Source organism: Anarhichas minor, unplaced genomic scaffold, assembly GCF_050575085.1.
Source record: "Anarhichas minor isolate MPS153535 unplaced genomic scaffold, ASM5057508v1 ptg000028l, whole genome shotgun sequence".
NCBI classification, from domain to species: domain Eukaryota; kingdom Metazoa; phylum Chordata; class Actinopteri; order Perciformes; family Anarhichadidae; genus Anarhichas; species Anarhichas minor.
The window spans coordinates 14537008-14556107 of NW_027466474.1; the positions used below are offsets into that span (position 1 = coordinate 14537008).

The 19100-nt window shown below is 44.2% G+C and overlaps 1 protein-coding gene across 1 annotated transcript in view; it reads left to right on the forward strand.

Moving 5' to 3' along the window:
• tenm1 (teneurin transmembrane protein 1) overlaps window positions 1–19100 on the forward strand; it is a 152546-nt gene that overhangs the window by 96612 nt on the left and 36834 nt on the right. The window contains exons 17-21 of the mRNA XM_076103401.1: window positions 21–306; window positions 6343–6486; window positions 7554–7806; window positions 8559–8579; window positions 12831–13063. Coding sequence (XP_075959516.1) covers window positions 21–306; window positions 6343–6486; window positions 7554–7806; window positions 8559–8579; window positions 12831–13063 — 937 coding nt within the window. The remainder of the gene's footprint in view (window positions 1–20; window positions 307–6342; window positions 6487–7553; window positions 7807–8558; window positions 8580–12830; window positions 13064–19100) is intronic.

A 19100-nucleotide genomic window follows, 5' to 3' on the forward strand; every position in this document is an offset into this window, starting at 1 on the left:
CCCTCCCTCGTTCTCCCCAGGCGGTGCAGGAAGAAGTTTCAATCCCCGGGGCCTTTTCCAAGCTGAGCTATTTGAGCACCCGTTCCTCAGGCTACCTCTCTCTGCTTAGAATCCTCCTCACACCTCCCTCACTGTTGTCCCCAGTCTCCCCGCTGGGCGGTCTCTCCAAGGTGCATGTCCGCGCATCGGTCCAGGGAAGGTTGTACCAGCGCTGGTATCCCGCCGGGCCCGGCCTGGTCCACAGGCTGGTCTGGAACAAGACTGATATTTATGGTCAGGAGGTCTGGGGCCTCACTCACGCAACTGGTAGGTAGAATGTAAACCACTCGTTATATATACTTATTTCTATTTTAAATAAGAAAACATGGAAAACACATAAGACACTGACCGTGTGTGGTAAACGCAACCTCCTCAGTTCCCACGGAATCCATCCACTTGTTCTCTGTCATCTTTCTTCTTACATTTCTGTTTGTGTATGGATTAAACAAACAGAATATAAAATAGTAATTAGTGAGCTTTGGAGGTGTTAATGGGCAGATCTGTGAACTTTAAAGAGAGGTAGGCTAGCTGTTTCCCACTGTTTGCTAAGCTAATATTCTCCTTGCTCTCGTTTCATATTTCATGCACAGGCATGGGAGTGGATGCGGATTTTCTCACCCAACTTATGAACGAGAATACGAATAAGCATCCTTCCCAAAAATATTAAACCGTTCCTTAAAACAGGGCGAAGGATTCTTATGGGAAAATATATTTGCACAGCTCAGTATTTACAAACATCAAACTGCTGAGAGATCCAGTGAAATGTCTTCCTTTTAAATCGGATTCAAACCAAGTAAATACAAAGGCGACTGTGGCTCAGTGTTACAGCGGGTCATCTTTCAATCAGTTTGTTAGTCCATGTCTTTGTCTATGTGTCAAATGCTCCAATCCACCAATACCAGAGAGGTAAATTGCATCACTCCCCCAAACAGCTCTGATGTCCTTCGAGCGGCTGTTTCAGCCCTGCAGTTTGCACAAAAGCCTGATTGGAAGTCGTCCTGTAAATGAGTGACCATTCAGTAGGTAATCAACCAGCTGTTAATGGACGGTCTCCTGCTGGGAAGTGAGAGATTGGAGATTGCCCGATAGTAAATAATTACAGCTACTTTCTTTAATAGGGGGTTTGACAACTGCAGAGTTACCGGAATGAAAGGACGTGTCCACTTTAGTTCAAATATCATTAGTCGTGAAATTCATGGATCATGCACATGAACAGCGGGCAGTTTAGACTCTGTATCACCAGGACCTTGAGACAGCACAGAGTGTACTAGAGCTGCACAGAGAAGAGAGAACTGGGAGTAAAGATATCACCTGCAGTGGCAGGAAATGGCCCGTTTTGACAGAACTGGCTCTGTAGAGCAAAATGTTTGCAGAATACAAATCTGTACACGGCTTCATGAATGTGGCCCATCGTCTCTTCTCCCCAATGTCCTCTCTCACCTGTGCAAGAAGAAAGAAGAAAGACATACTGGTTATAGAACCGCCCTTGGTTCATCACGGCAAAAATGGCCCGTTTAAAGACGCCATCGAGGGTTAGACGTGTCAACTTTCTATCGGTAATTTTGAGTGATAATGTTTCGCCGCTTTTCTTTGTGTGTGTGTGTGGAAGGTTGTAGAGAAACAGTGGAGCTGCGAGAAAGAGCTTTCCATAAGCGCCGAGATATCGCAGGCGCACGAGAAGCTTTGTCCACTCGAGTGTATGGTCTCGTATAAAGATTGCATCTCTCCGTCCCGAGGCTTTCTCTCTCCTCCTGACCCCTCCCCTCCTCTCCGTATCTGCTAGAGCTGCATTTCATCTGCTCCAGCTCTCAACTGATCTTTCACCTTTTTTCTCAACTCCTATGATCCTGTTTTTTTATTTTTATTTATTTATTCGCCGTGCTTTGCTGAACAACGTCCCTCCCTCCCTCCCTCCCTGCCTCTCTTACCCCCTTCCCTCGCCTCCTCTCTTCCTCCACCCTCGCCGTGTTTCCTGCGTTTCTGTCTTCTACTGAACTCTATTTTCTTCCCTTCCCCGCTTGTTATTTCCTTCATTCTCTCTGATCTACCCCATTGCTTCTGTCCTGTCTTCCCTCCTGCCCTCCCTTCTTCTCTCTTCTCAACCCATGTTTCCCCTGATTCTTCCCTCTCTTTAGTTCCTGCCACTGAAAACATATTTTCAGTGAGGCGGGGGTGCTGCCCTGGATACTTGCGTTTGTGCAGCCATTTACATGAATGCATGTATTAATGTTTAGAAGACGCTACTGAGAGATGTACATTGTCTCTAGTTGTGGGAAAAAAATATTACGGCAGGTTAAATATTACATTTCTTTTTTCCGTAAGTGGGTTTGTGCTTAAGAAAGACGCAGAGAGCTTAGTCTTCATGAACCCTGCAGTGCCCACGATCCCAGTCAAGTGCACCCTGCCCTTCAGGAGCGTGCCAAACACACTGTTGGTCGTTTCGTGGCCAGGCTCTGTTTGGCACACCTGTGGCGTGCTGAGGCCACGGGGTTGGATCAGAGAGAATTAGATGTGGGTGCGTTAGAGGCCGAGACAATCATGGCCAATCATATTCACTACTTTCATCCCCTTTTAAACAGCGAGCCCCCCCCCCCCCCCCCCGTCATGAGGACGGTTTGAGAATCCTGTGGAGAGCTTTCCTCTGAGGAAACTTGTTGTCTGCAGAGTTTCAAATATGAACACGGCAGCCCAGAGATATCCTGCCACAGGCGTTGGATTCACTTAAGTGGACATGTTGAGGATCTGCTGGTCAACATGTTGTCCGTGCGTAGTAGTGCTGGATTTTATTTGTCAACAAATCCATATAAAACATCTGCAGTTAAATACCACAGCAGTGCCGTAAGCAAAGTGGAAGTAGAATTTAATACCCGGTCTAGTTTTTTGTCGTTTGTTAATAATGCACAAACATTTGCTACAGTTTCCGACTGCAACACAAATGAAATCCTGGTCATGGCCCACAAATACAATTGTGATTTACAAAATGACAGTCTTTTGTTTCTGGGAACAACACTATGAAACAATCTATAACCTTTTCTCTAATCTCTATAGCCTGCATTATGAATAATAACGTGTTCAGGCGATGCTCGTTTAACAGCAGGCAGCTGTTGCCCCGGTTACACAGTGCTTTGAATAGAGACTGGCCGGAACGGTCCGTCCTCCTGAGGGACTTATTAGCAGAGAGAAAGAAGTTCTAAGTGTTCCACAATTATTCATGAAACTGTATGAATGCGTCTGGCACCAACACGCCTGTTTATTTATAGAATAATTAACAAAACGACAAATTCGCTGAGCACATAGGCACAGCGGTTTCTGTGGTCATTTTGCAAACAGGCTGATGCAGCCGATCTGAGCCACGTCACTCCAGTTAGAGACTTCAGATGGAACGGATACCTGTTGCCTTCAGATGGCTTTAAAGAGCTACTAAAGCAAAGGAAAGGCCTTCAGTGTACACTCGCTGTCTAAGATAACAGAGCTGCTAGGAATCACTCCTGTTGGCATTAAATGCCACAACATGAATACAACTGTGTTTTCTGTGTCAGCTGGTTGAAAAATATAGCATCAAAGTGGAAAGACGAACAAAACATAAATACAGGGGTTTGTGTGGATTATATGGATGCGTTTTCACTAATAAAGTAACCAAAATATTATGGGACACAAGTACCCCACGATACCACAACATGGAGCCCAAAGACTTGCTGGATGCTTTGTCCTTGTTTTCCATGGAGCCTGCTTTAAGTGTATCTTTTCTGGGCTGTTATTTGGATGTGGCAAGTTAACGTTGAGCAGCTCCTCCTAAACGTCAGGGTGCTTAGATATATATATATATTAAAAAAACAGTTTATTCTTCAAATTTACCACATTTGTCACTAAATATTAGAGGCTTCAGCCCCTCCCTACCCGCTTCATGCGCTAATCTATCCCTGCGCTTTGTTGGCACAACAACACAGACACGCATCCGTTGACACGTGTGTGCGTCCACACACACACACACACACACACACACACACACTCCATATTCTCACACACAGCCAGAGAGAACAAGAGGAAGGGAGATCATGCTCTGTTTGCTGGGGTGAACACATCGCCTGAGGCTTCAGCAGAGGGGAATGAAAGCTTTCACCTGTGAGATATTGAGTGTGCATTCATGTATTATAGTGTGCATGGGTATTGTTTGTATGAGAGAGAGAGAGAGTGTGTGTGTGATGTGTGTGTGTCGCGTCTTGTAATGTAGCCGCGGTAATATTCGGTTGTGAAGCAGTTCTCAAAACACTGACACTGTCCCTTTGAGATTGCTTTGCCCGTTTTGTCCTGGAAAAGCCTTGTTCCTCAAATAAAATCAGCGTTATTGTAGGTTGTTTCTTTTTCTTTTGTTTTACGGGACAGTGTCCCTGCTGACGGCAATGTATTTATGGCAACCTTTTGATGCATTTTCATAAGGATGGATTGGTTTCCAGGCCATGAAACAGGTTCTTCAAGGGGGGTGCAATGTGACTTGAAGGATCAGAGATTCCACAGTATGTTACATTTTATGTTCACGTGTATTTGACTATACTCTCAGTTCTGTTTTTGTCCTTCAAATACTCAAGATCACAAGCCTATTAGAGCGTAAGACACACAAAGAAATTGAAACAAATGAACCTTTAGAATGCAATTAAGCGATAGTTCCTGGAGTAAGAACTTTTGTCCAGCACTTTACCGTGTTTTTTTTCTTTCACGAGGCCCCAGTGTCCCAAATCACCCATTACTTTCCCCTCCCAAATCACTTCATCGATTGTACCGCTGATTTAAAAAATTGAAGTCGGGGCCCCGTGCGCCTCGCCGAGAGTTTCTCTGAAAGGGAATCTCCTGAGCTTGTACATAACGTGAGCGCCCCTACTTGCGTATTCCGCCATCTCCACCGGTCTTTATTCTGGCTTCGCTCCCCAGTTCCCCTCGAGTGCCCGTCGATTCACAGGCACGTTGGTTTACAATGAAGCAAGTAAACAGACAGATCAGTGCAGAGCAGTGATGGACAGAGACAGCTATTCCTCCAGCACGTTTCTGTCAGCTGTCCTCACTGTAAAGTACATCATTATCTTCAATTAAGCAATGTTACGTCTTTCTCTTAAATTGTCACTGTATTGAACTCCTGCTGCTTTAATCATACGCTAAACCAGTGTGTTTGCATTCTTCACACGTGTGGGCAAGAGAGTTAAGATTGAGGACAGACAAATAAATTGCTACGTGTTAGCATCTCTCTTCATCCCAATAGAGAGCAGAGAACATGCAGAGAGAGAAGGACCGGGTCACTTATTAAGATGGAATGACTTCTTACTTTTAACGCTCCCACAGTGAAAGGTTACTTTAAAATGAACCAGCAATCTAAAACTCTGCATGTGGTAGGAATACATGACTTACTTAAAGCAGCACTGAACAATATTTATATGGAAACAAGTGATTAAACCACTGAGTGTAATTTCAAAAAAGTAACTCGTGGTGATGAGATCACAGAAAATGTTTCAGCGCACTGTAACTATCGTATTTTTTTCTTCTTCTAGACACAGCAGGCAGCTGGTTTCAGTGTAAAAGAAAAAAGAAAAACCGGAGCCATTTAAGATTCACTTGCTTGTGAACGTAGCATTTAGCTGCTAAGGAGCCAGATACTTGGTAGCCAAAGGGAGAGTGGACTTACATTTGTCAGTTGGCCAGAAACATGGAGCTAAATGAATGCTAATGCTGCATCTGTTGCACGTAAGCAACTGGTTGCCAACAAGTAGCCCCCCCCCCCAGAACGAAACACTTCTTAAAAAGGCTGATGACGTACGTGAGTATGTTTGTGTGCTTGCATGTTTTCGAGATCTCCCACGGCTTTGTCACCTGCTGCCTTTTTTAAACGTATTCCAAGTCTGAAGTGATATGTTTAATCCTGCCAAGCCCCCCCCCCCAGAAAAGAAGCTGTTGATAGTTGTTACTTGTAGTGGGAAGCTGCGCAGCGTATCATTACAACTAAGAGGCCGAGCAGCTAATTCTAGGGCTCCTTCATGAAGACGGGCTCCTACTGATTACGCTTCCACTTCTCACTGATCCCTCTCAAATAACATGATGAGGTCTCGCCACAGGCCTTTCATCTGTCTCACCACTCATTACACAACAGTTTATGAGAGAGATGCTTGCGTTTAAAGTCTGGCAGTGATGTTCTGTACCACACACAGTCATTCCTGCTGAACATGCTAAGGCACGGCGGGTCAACAGTACACAGCTTTTGATGTGAGTTACATCGAGCCCTCTTTTGTGTGTGTGTGTGTGTGTGTGTTCGCATTTCAGTGTCTGTCGGCTACGAGTACGAGTCGTGTCCTGGCGTCATCCAGTGGGAGAGGAGGACTGCTCTGATGCAGGGATTTGAACTGGTCCCCTCGAACCTGGGAGGGTGGTCTCTGGACAAACACCACGCCCTCAACATACGCAGTGGTGAGAGACAATAATATGCTTGTGTACTGTTTTTTTTGCTTCCTTTGACTCAATCACATACATTGTGTCCCAAATACATATATACAAAGATCAGAATGCTACTGGATAAAACATATATTTTGAGTTTGCTTTATTTGACATTCATGAAGGAGTACATCAAATCTCATACTACAAAAGACATGTGTGTATAAAGATAGCAGAAATGCAGAGGTTCTAGTGACTAGGTTACCTCATAAATATGACGTTCTACTATTCGTTCTTAAAAAAAAATACATAGGTTTTAACTATTCGTATCTTTTTTATCGCATTATGTCCATGGCCCCGTGTCCTAACTGTCCCCGAGCTTGTTTCACCACAGGCAGATTCTTCTCACTCGCTACGGTGGGCGGGGAAACACAAGTCAGATCATCCATTAATGGGCCTGCAAACACCGACGATGTCTTCCCACGGAGCCGACACGAAAACTGTTTTAGTTCAATGTCTGCTGTCAGTCAGCCGGGTGAAGGTTAGCGAGCCGCTGTCCACTCGGCTCCACAGGAGCTGCTGCTGACAGGCAGGCGGAGACGTTCACCGTAGTGTGTGCATAACAGTGTGTGGAATCGGATCACAGAGCGCTCACGTCTCGCTTCCAGTGGGGATTCTGGGTAAAACGTAACATTTCATTATCAGTTACTGAAAGTGACGTTGTTGGAGTCCGACGTCTTGCGAGGCAGACAAACCGCAGTAGTCCTGGGTTTTTTTTCTTCTCACACATTTTCATATTTGAATATCTGTTCTTTTTTACTCTTCGAATATATATTTGATTTTGGAATATTCGTTGACAGCTCAGTGCAGAGAAGCAAGTGTCACCTTTTTTCCAAATGACTCCAAACCCACTTAAAACCAGCGAGAGGAGCGCAGACTAAACAAAAAGAAATACAGAAAGTCTGTCTTGTGGAATAACCAAAACTCTTCAAACTTCAAACTCGCTCACGCAGCATCCCATCCCCCGTAGCGAGAAGCCGATAGAGAAAAGGTGTTTGTCGGGGCCTTTGAGGTATTTATCGCATTCCTTCTTCCCTCCCCAGGAATCCTTCACAAGGGAAACGGAGAGAACGTCTTCTTCTCCCAGCAGCCTCCCGTCATCAGCACCGTGATGGGGAACGGTTTTTACCGGAGTGTCCCCTGCGGTCCGAGCTGCAGCGGGGCCGCCCGGGACATGATGCTGTTTGCTCCCGTGGCACTGGCCACCGGCCCCGACGGCTCCCTCTACGTGGGGGACTTCAACTTCATCCGCAGGGTCCATCCTGACGGATACACCAGAACCATACTGGAGCTCAAGTGAGAGTCGTGATCGCGTTTGTGTGTGATAGGAGTAGACTTGATCTTGATGGGGATCTCCCACAGTGGGTAGGAAGCAGTGGGATTGAGAGCACAATCGCAACATAAATGAGCTCAGCTGATGTGGGTTAGTATGGCATTAGCTTTGGTTTGGCATCGGTGGTTGTGATCTGTTTGATCTCAACAGAATACATTCTGACGGTTGTCTTCATGCAAAAGCAGAGTGCGTGAGATTCAGACATCACAGCCTCTAATCTACCTCTTAAGGATGTGAAAGTCTCTGCTGTGAAACAAAGATATTTTTTCTTCTTCTGTGGATTATGACGATGATATCTGCTACTGCGCTGCAGGCGCTACATTCTCTATTTCTGTATTTTCTCAAGCGTAGAATCTCGATGGGATTGCACAGTCATTTGTCCTGTAAAGTGTTCTCCTTATGTAACTTTACTCTCTCATTCTCTGTTATTATTGTATCTCTGACTAATATTTCTGGTTCAGACGAAGGTTTCATAGTGTCTGCGTTTGATACTTCCCTGTCCTCTGGGAGGAAATGTTAAAAAGCTTCCTGTTTAGGTTAATATTTAATGTGAAGCAATACAGCCTTCTAAATCAACCCTAATCCCACTTTATGAGGGGAAAATTGAGTCATTGTAGCCTATGAAGTTCAGAGTGACTCTCGTTAGCATCATAAATGATTGTTTTTTACCTTCTCTTTTCTCCTTTTTCAACACTCCTTTATGGCTTATAATCAGGAACCGGGACACCCGACACAGGTGAGAACTAGTGATTAACACCTCCTTTTGTGCTCCTGCACAAAAACACACACACATACACAGAACTTACATGTGTCAAGGGTAGGACACGTTGCAAAAATCCCCCAAAGCACTTCATCTTGGTCTGTTTTGCTGCACATTGCGTAATTGCATTGACCTGACTTTCCCTCTCTTCCCACTAACGCACCACACGGAAAAGCTGCATATACTCAGGCTGCAGTCAGATCTATCAAATCCCCATTTAAATCTTCACCAGGCGATATTAAATTTGCAAATTGGAAATCTGCCAAAATGTCAAGGATTTCATGTTTTTCGGGGATTACTGGGAGTCTGTTTGGAGGATGCAGCGGCTCACTCGCTCCCTGAGCCGGGGCTAAAAGCCCGAGGCCTTGCGCGGCCTCGACATCGTCCCTGGACCCGAGTCTCGATGGTGGTGTGAGCTCTATACGCCATGTTCGACAGAAGATTAGACAGATGTTACAGGGTCTGCGTGTGTGTGCGTGCGCGCTGTTATCGGGGGTTATATCAAGCCAATTGTGTGTGTATGCTTGTGGGGGTTTTTGTATAGGAGACGGAGAGGGTTTATCCGAGAGAGGATTTTTCAAGACGCCATATCTCCAGCATGCCAACGTTTCCAAGCATGCAAAAAAAGGATAACCAGGCTGTGTGTTTATCGCTGGTACTGTACGTGTGGGTGTGTACATGTGTCTGCGAGTGGGAAAATGTAAAATGCGCCTGAGATGAATACCATGATGAATTTCTTCTGTTTAGCCTGAACCAGTGATTCCCAACCAGTGGTACTGATACCTCATACCTTCAACAGATGCTCCAGGGCCAGAACATAGAGGAAAATATCCGCTTTAACAACTATCTGTATACGTGTAGACAAGAGTGCATAACACTCGTTAGCTTGCTAGAATAAGTTGAAACAGCTTGCAAATGACTAAAATAGATCGATAAACATTGGAAATTGTTGGTTGAAAATAGTAAACCCACCCAAAGTATCGACTAAATTAAACTACGTTCTGTCACACCAAGTGAAATCATTCAACTGTACGAAAAGAATATTTTCAAAGCTACTGTTATATCAACTTTTACAATGAATTCATAGGAACACACCTGGGACATGACAGCTGGTGTCAGTGAAGGGGCACTCCCACAGAGCTGCGGGGGGGCACACGTTGGATTACGTCATATTATGAACCACAGGTGTAAGCCTATAGCAACTGAATTCGTCTGAAGGCACTTTAGATATCCTTTTCTAACCCTGGAGGTTTCTCCTTCAGCTCCTGCTTCCTCCTGTTTTCCTCCGCAGCAGCTTTTTGCCGTTAGAAGCATGTTAATGTTTCTCTTTTATTCCATACTATTGTTCTCCCAAGTCCAAATGCATTAATTATTCATCCATATTCCACTTTCAAAGCTTTTTCACTCCGCGTTCTCTCCCGGCAAAGTGCCTATCAGCCGACGGGGCTTCAAAACAAGGTGTTCTCCGAGGGGAGACAATATGGGATGTACTCACCGTGAAACCATTGTCTACTCCTCGCCGTCAAGAGTTTGAGCGAGGAGTAAAGCAAATAGGGGAGGAGGTCCTGTACAACAATATCTGAGAGCCCAGACGGTCAATTCAGAGAGACAGTCGGGAACAAGCTAGATCACATTGTCTATCGACTCTGATCATTGCTTTGTTATTTTGTGTGGAGCGAACAATGGCAGGTTGTTGTTGTTTTTTGCTGCTGGTTGTTATTATTGTTCATTTCCCTTCCGCTGGATGAATGTACTCGGAGCCGTGGGCATCTAATTGGGAAAAAGACAGGTGAGGTGATTTGTAATCAGCCACATGTACAGCGCAACGCTCGCGGCGGCTTCAAGAGGCCCAACAAATATATGATGGGCCGCTCAGAGCAGTGGCACACTTTGAAACTCTGAGGAACTCTCTCAGGATCAAGTTTAAATTATGTATGTGCAGTTCAGTGCAGAGCTCTGTAAACTGTTATGCACTTACTGGACTGGATGAGTGACAGAAGCCTTGCCTATGTTGCAAGTGTTTTTTTTTTACTGGGTTGGGAGAAAGTTCAGGCGAATGTCGGAAAGTGAGTTTTCTCCGAAGAGAGTAAAGGGTTAGAATAGATAGAATAGCCTTACGGTGTGCACACCCGGCCCAGAGCACACCAACAATTATAAGAATTGTTTTTTAACCTGTGAGAAAATGTTAAATATAAAAGGTCTCATGTCTGTAGAAAATGTAAATATACTAATTGAGGAAGACTATGCAGAAGCATGATGTGAGAGTTCTACCTCATCCTTACCTGCCGTCCAGTGTTAAGCTCCACCTTTGGCCGTCATCCAGGATTCATAGAACCGCAGTTACATCCGTAACATTCTGATTTCCCTTTTTTTAATTGACAAGATCATTTTTAAAAACACTGTTACGGTGTGTCTTTGGGTTTGACTTGGATCTAGATTCGTTGTGACGAAATGCTAATTCTCCCTCACGTTATTTTTTTTTGCGATCGCCGTGTTCCAGTCTCAATAATACACAACAACACCCCGACAATATCCGAAGGTCTTCTGTAATGAATGAACTGCAGACTGTAATGTACAGAACAGAAGCAAGTCGAGTGTCCTCTGCACGGGTACGTGTCCACGGTGTGAGCACTCCTCCTACACGGAGAACAGTATACAGCTCACAGTCCACGTGAGGGTAAATTAAGTCAGTGTTCATGGTGCGCCTTCTAAAGCCCGAGGCTTAGTCTTATTAGAACAGTATGAAAATTACATAAGACCGTGCCGTGGCCCTTCCTCCACACAACATGTTGTATTGTCGAGCCTTACGCTGGATGGACTTCCTGTCTTTTGTCCTCTCTTCACCTCCCATAAACAAACAATTACAGCTAGAACAAAAGATAATTACGTGTCCGCACGGCTCATTCGGCTCGGGACAAATTTAGCTATATGAATGTTCTGGGTTTAATTTGGGTCTGGACCTTTAGTTGCATGTTATCCCTTTCTCCCTGTTATTCTCCCTCCTGTTTTTCCTCTCGCTCTCAGTTTAGTTGTGCTTAATACTATTCTGGACTGTGTGCAATAGTAGTGAAAGATAAAAAAAAATCAACCAACGAGGACAACATTTTACAACTATCACAATCAATATAGAACACATGAAAACCAAAGACAGAAACACAGACAACGTATAAGCATAACCTGTTCTCAATATGCACAACAGAGGTATCGTATCGTACAAGTATGAGGATGCAGCTGTTGGTAGGACTGATGAATGCATGAATTATGCAGTTCTGCTCTGCACATACATTTATACATAAAGGTGCTTATCGCCTCCTGACATGCGGGCACATTACTGCTGACGAACATGTGACGAGCAACTTGAAAATCTCGGCAAGAATAAAAAAAACAATCTTCCTGACATTATTGTAAGCAACCGTCTGCACATTGCTGTTTCTGTACTGATGCTATAGGGGAGCATCATACAGGGGAACACACTGAACCCGTATGTCTTTATTTGAATAAAGAATAAATGAGCTGGCCTGATATTAAAAGAATATTCCTTTGCTGTGGTAGGTGTGAATGCATTGTTCATACATTATTGGTATTATTTAACTGTTAAACATGACATGCAGAAAAGCGATCGTCAGGTTTATTCAGTATACAGTATTCTATAGGCTTAAGTTCTCTGTGTGTAAAGTGTTTACAGTTCTTGTGTGGTGAATTTTCCTACTGACACAGAATGGGACTTTTTTTTTTCTCATTTGATTTGATCATAGTGTTTTTGAAGATGTGTTGAGATTAGCTCGGTTTGGCTTCGCTGCATGGGATTATCAGTCAGTCGGAGACGCACGCTGTTGGTTGAATACTTTTGTAATTAGTATCCCCAGAAACATTTCTTCTTGCCAAACATCCTAACAATGAGATTACTAATGTGGCCGTATGTGCCATTCACATTGTTGTTCCAGCACAGGAACAGAGTCTCTCATACTAATGCTTATCACTGGGATGTCCTGATTGCCTCTGAATGCTTTCACTTTAATTGATGGTGCTGTCGTGTCATGAATGCTGCTTATTATTTTTATAAATAGTCTCACTTTGGGTAAGTAGGAAAACAAATGAACATTTTCTAAAAAGCCAAACTAAATGCTCTTTGGAACACCGTATGTCATTGGAAAGTGCACCTTTGCCACTGTCTAAAACTATCTTTCCTTTCGAACCGAATTCCTCATTAACACTTTATCTCACTAGCACCAGCCCCGCTCATAAGTACTACCTGGCCATGGATCCAATGGGGGAGGTCCTTTACGTGTCTGACACCAGCAGCCGCCGGGTGTACCGGGTGAGGAACCTCGGCCAGCCGAAAGATCCCTCTCGCAACCTGGAGGTAGTGGCCGGGACAGGGGAGCAGTGTCTCCCTTTCGACCAGAGCCACTGCGGAGAGGGCAGGAAGGCCGCCGAAGCTGCGCTCAACAACCCCCGAGGTAGGAGAATGTCGACACCACATCTAAAGTGTTTGTGATTCTGTGGCACAGCTAGCCGGAGGACTAGTCCGTGTCTCGTTTTCTGAAGGTCAATAATATGTATTGAAGCAGCTCCTCACACTGACTTTTGGAATAATTCAATATTTTCCCGATATCATTTTGAAAAAAAAAAAAAATATGTAGATTTTGCAGACTGCAATACATTTAGAACCAGTATTGAGATCATCACGGGAAACAGAAACTTCTGTCACAATCTCATGAAAAGTCACTTTTATAAGCCCAGATCTGTCTTTCTCCTGGAAGTAAAGTATTAAAAAAACAGGATGATTAGCACATCCATCGATCCTATATTCAGTCACAGTGCTGTCATACAACATGTGTCATTTTATATAATATATCCGCATCTGCATTCCTCCTGCGTCATGTCCTTCCTGTGGGCGTTTGCTGTTTTATAAAGTCAGAAACCTACTAGATTCTTGCCCTTCTTAAGAAATGTTCTTTCCACTCCCCACATTTTCAATTATGTACAAATTGAAATGAATTATTGGATAACAAGCACTGAGAACTAATGTTCCATTTTGCCGGAAAAAAAAGGAGATAATTACAGTACAACTCGAGTGTGAATAGATTTATTCTCTAAATTACGCCGCTGACTTTCTCTTCCCTTTAAAATTAAAACATGTTTATATAGAATATCAGTTTTCTGCGGCGTAAATCTTATACAAATATTGATGTTATGACTGATTCCTGTGTTGTGTTTTGACTGAAAGGACAATCATTTAAAGCTCTGCGTCTCATATCATTTGGAAAATGGCACTTTCACTGTGAACTCTCAAATATTCACATATGCCGTGGAATTAAAATGATGTTTAATTGCTTCAAGGCCCCTACTGTGTTCTGCCACAAAACCTCCCCACACATCCCCACCAGCAGCCTGCGCTGTGTACACCAGCTAGGACGGAGTGATGGATTCATGCTGGTTGTGCCCTGTCATCAACATTTTAATTTTTTAATATGAAGTGATTTAACCAGGCAAAGCTAATGTTCCCACTCTTCAGTTATCCAATTTTAGTGATTATCTTTGATTCTCGAAGGTAATTACAGTTTTTTTATGTGATTCACCTTAAAAAACATTAATAATAATTGTAAAAGTAAATTGTCTGCCTTTGTACCAAAGCACTGCGAGACCTTTTTTTCCACAGCCAAACATTTTGCCGCGTCACTTCAGGGAAAACACAGGTGTGACTATTATAACTAATCATGGCAGCAGTCCATTCAGGTGTTCCACTTTCGGGACCCTGGTATTGTGCATGCTGGCTTACTGGGGCACTTCAATGGAATGAGGCCATCATTAACGTTATTAGTTGCACCTGTGCTATTCTTGCTATGACAAGTAAAAATGAGGTCTTTGCATACGCAGACTGTCAAAGTCAATACGCAGACTGCAGGTCCAGGTCTGGACCAGGAACAACATTTTTCAGCAAACTGATCCAGACCGCTTTCGAACGGTCGTCGCTATCACATCGCTCTCGCCTGTCGTTATTCAGCCACAGTTAGCAAGGCTGTTGTCAGATCAGATGTAGAAGCTCCAGGTAGAAAAAGAAAAACCGTCATACTCAAACTAGCCGATACACAAAAAAGAAAGAAAGCTTACAATGAAAACCGTGCGTGATGGGCTAAGGTGTACGTGTTTGTTTTGCCCGAGGGTAGCATGAGTCCTACACCAACACAAGAGGCCCTTTTTCCGACACTGAACTAATGAAAGAGTGCATGAGTGACCTGATGGGAGGCCATGCTAGAAGGAAAGTAAGAGGATGAAATGAAGGAGAAAATAAATCCGACACTGTCTGGCTCCTCCGCATCAAGACGAGCTGAGATTCTTGCTGAATATTTTTGCACCAGCGACTTTGTGACGGCGTGAAAAAAAAGGAACAATTCATCTCACATCGCCATGGACGAATCAGTATGGAGGGAGCACCTTCCATGACAGGGAGAGAGAGAGGGTATCGGTGCAACGCCCCGGTCTGATGTATCACCACATAACGCGCCCTGTTTTCCGTGTGCTAGTCTGGGTGGAATGCACTCAGAAGTCACGACGACCGCGATGAGACACATTGCTGACAGAGGTCGGTGCAACTTTTGATGATTTGCTCCGACACAAAAATGTCAGGGTGCTCTGCAGAGGCAGGGCACTGGAGCGTTGTTTTTGGGGCCATTCGCACAATGCTTCGAACCCTTTCTGTCTGAGCATTAAAAAAACAAGACGCAAAAGCCCAAATTTGTGTCCTGCACAATAAAAATAATATGAAATCTGCCAGATGTAACATCCCACCACAGTGGCTTTAAAGCTTCAGGGTAGAAACAACACAGTGGCCTCATGTCTGTGCTGTGTGCTTTTCACAGGAAGCTGGAGGTGTTTAAACTTGACATACAGGAGGTCGTGCTGCACTTTCCAAAGTTTTTTGGAACAAACCCGACGAACGAAAAATCCCTTCCAGTTCCTTGAGCTGATTAAAACATTTCCATACCCGCTTTGAGGACTTCTGCTTGGGAAAAACAAGTTCTGCTGTGCATTGCAAACCCATTTCTTGTCGGAAACGTCACTGAATTCTCAATTGAAGGACGGAGAATCTGCCCCTGGGTCAATACAGCTCCTCTGCAGGCTCCTTCGCATCCTCACCGTGTTTGCTTCAACATAGTGCTGCCAATCAGCATATTGTTTTAGACAATACTCTGCAGCAGACTCACTCATGAACTCTTCTCCGCCTGGCCAAGACACCTTTCCCTGCGTAATTACAACTGGACATTTTTCATGAAAGCTCTGATATATCCGACTTGGCACCTAATAATAATACGAAAGTGCCTGAAAACCGAACAAACATGGACTCCTCCATATTGTGCCTGTCAATCAACATAATTGATATTCAATGAATATAATAGTATGTTGTCAGTTGGCTCTCACACAGCCAAGTCGTAAACACGGGAACATTTCACCGTTACAACCATCCGTCCCATATGATGTGAACGGGGCATCGGGCCGAAGGGGGATGGAGCTGTGCCGGGAATTCCTCGAGGTCGCCAGCCTCCGTATACCACGAAGGGTGTAATTTGTCCCACCGTAGGGGATGGGGAAAAAACGCAGGCAGGGAGATGTCAGTCAAGCAGTCGCACACGCCCCAAACAGTCACCGGGCTTTAACAGCGTGCAGCAGCAGCTCAGTACAGAGGAATGATGTCTCTGTAATTTTGAGGAAATTGACAGCAAAAAATGGGTAAAAGCTCTCCACATAATAAAAAAATACAGGAATATATTCCCTTTTACATGACAAGGGAAAATACTGTATATGATCTTTTTTATTAAAATGACAATAATAGCCTGACTAATAGGGAACGCTGTAAATGGCTTCCCTTGACTTGCAAGAGAAAATGGCACCAGTAGGTGCTAAACTTAAACTAGAAACACGCCTGTCCTATTAAGCTTTCCTAATGCAGAAAAGTCTGCAGATTAAGCCCTGAGTCCCTCCTAGCTTTAGCCCAGTTCAAGCTATTTGAATTAATGCACACATATTTGAGACATTAAGCCCAGAGTGTCGATTTCAAATTGGTTAATCATTACACCCTTAGTTATCAGCTGACAGGAGTGGATTCCAGCCGTGTGGCTTCGCTGCTGGTGTACAGTACTACCGCTTTATTTCCTTTATTCTTACCCGCCTCTGAGCTGGAACACGTCTGACTGGTCTCTTCTGACTTCTGTCATCAGTAAGGCATTGTCACCCACAGGAAAGCTGCGGCTAGAGAGATCTTTTTTTTTTTATCCAGTGCTCTGGTCTTTAGGAATAAAATGTAGACACCAAGTGTGTGTTCACAAAGTGCAACGGTTTGGACCCTGACACCAACTTTAGTGTTGAGAGATGAGCAACGTTTTATTTAGATGTGCTTTATTTATTTTCTGTCGTTATTCATTTATATGACATCGGTTTTTTCAGCTATGTTTCTTACGGTTGAAATGATAACTAAATGTGAAACTTGCACTAATTATTATTATAATTATGGCTTGAAGCAGTAGTGATCTTACCGATTAAACTAAAATTACACTAATACCAGGCATGTATATATATAATATACATATAATATTGTTGGGAACGTAGAGGAGCGTGTTTGGTTATCAGCATCTAAGAAACTAAATTCTTGACATCAATAGAATTATTAATGTCAGTAACAATTATTAATGATTATTAATAATAACGGGGCACCACCCTGCGAACAGGGACCAATAACCAAACAATAAAACTAAGTCTCATAATTAGCGTTCACTCATAATGTCAACAGTCTGAGTACTATTACACATTCAGAGTGAAAGTGAAGGTTTAAGTTCGAGCACAGGCCACTACATCCAGTTATTATTACACACATATGCACAAGTAATCACAGACGACTGCTCTTTAAAATATAACAGAGTTTATTAAATCAAAACAATAAATGATCAAATCAAGTACTATCAAAATCAACAAACACTATCATACAATTATATATCTAATACCTAAAGTCAAATGAATAAAGTGGGGTAAGGATATGTGTATCAATATATGCACATGTAGGTGTGTGTGTGTGTGTGTGTGTGTGTGTGTGTGTGTGTGTAAAGAAAGGGGGAAGGGGGAGCCTACTCAACAGTGATGGTGGTTAATCTCAATAGGGCGTGTGAGCCTACAGGCCAAGATGGTGAGTCTAGAGACCGGCGACCAAAATGGCGGAGAGGTGGCTGCTAGAACCACGTGGGACGGTGTACCATGTGGGTAGGGGTCAGAGATTAAGTAATCACGAGTCTGAGAGGTTCACCCAAAATCAGTAGCTCTAACTACGTGTGTGTGCGGGTTAGTAGAGGGAGAGAGAGAGAGAGAGAAAATCGAGCTCTGAGCTCGGTGCTCTGCGCAGTAGTGAGGCAGTGAGGAACAGCACGCTTTTGCGGTGATAGTTGCGGTTCTAGATCTCACTCGCAGAGCCGATTTAAAGAGGAGAGAATAAAACCAAAAACAAAATAAAAGAATCCCCAAAACAAACAGATCTTTATCACTGCGGTGAAACGCGAGTATTGCTCTCTTATCACCCCGAAACTCGGTCGGCGAGACGAGGCTCCGCCACCGTGGTTTTGGTCTTTGAAATGATAAAATCACAACCTCCACATCCACTAGCAGCGACGGATCTAATGCAAACAGTTATAGCAGGAAATACACAATATAACGGGACTCCGTGGTCCGCGATGCTTGCGCAATAACACGTTATAACACGACCGTAACTTAACGTAACAAGATGCAGGAATAACAACGACATAACGAATAGGCTAAATTAAGCTAATGCTATGCTAAGCTAAGCTAAGCTAGGCCCAGATACCAGTAACTCTTACTTGTAGAAGCTTTGTTCGGTGGGGTACGTTTCCCGTGGTGGGGATCACTCGGTCCTCGAGTAGCCGCTGGCTCTCGGTGGCGCGGCCTCGGGGCTGGCTGGCGCAGACTCGGCCTCCTCGCTGCAGAGAGGGGCTTTTTAACTTCGGCTGAGGGACGAGGTTTGGGTCGTCCTTCCCGGAAATCTTCGGCGAGGAACGATTGTTACCTTCTGCCGGCGGTGTGTACACAAAAAGGGTGGGAGAACGGGGCATAGGAGTTATCCGTTCTCGCACTACAGGATCCAAAACTGAAAATAAAACACAGTCTGTTCGACCAGCGAATGTTGCATGTGACCTGATAGGATTTGATGAGGCAGCGGTTCCTCGTGGATCTTCTTGTCCCCTGGACGAGTCCGGGGTGAAGAGAGCCTTGTGGATCTCCTTACACCAGCGGTGTCTGGACGGAAGAGAAAGAATTCTAGCTGTGCTCAGGCTTATAAACCAGGTGGCACAACCAGTGGGGGGCCCTTTCTTGGCCAATGAGGGACCAGCATCAGGTTTCTGCTGTGCTGGGAGGTGTAGTCATTCATCTTGGAGTTTTCCATCAGACGTTGTATGACAGGAAGGAGCATGGGTGCTTCTAGACTAGGGCCAGATC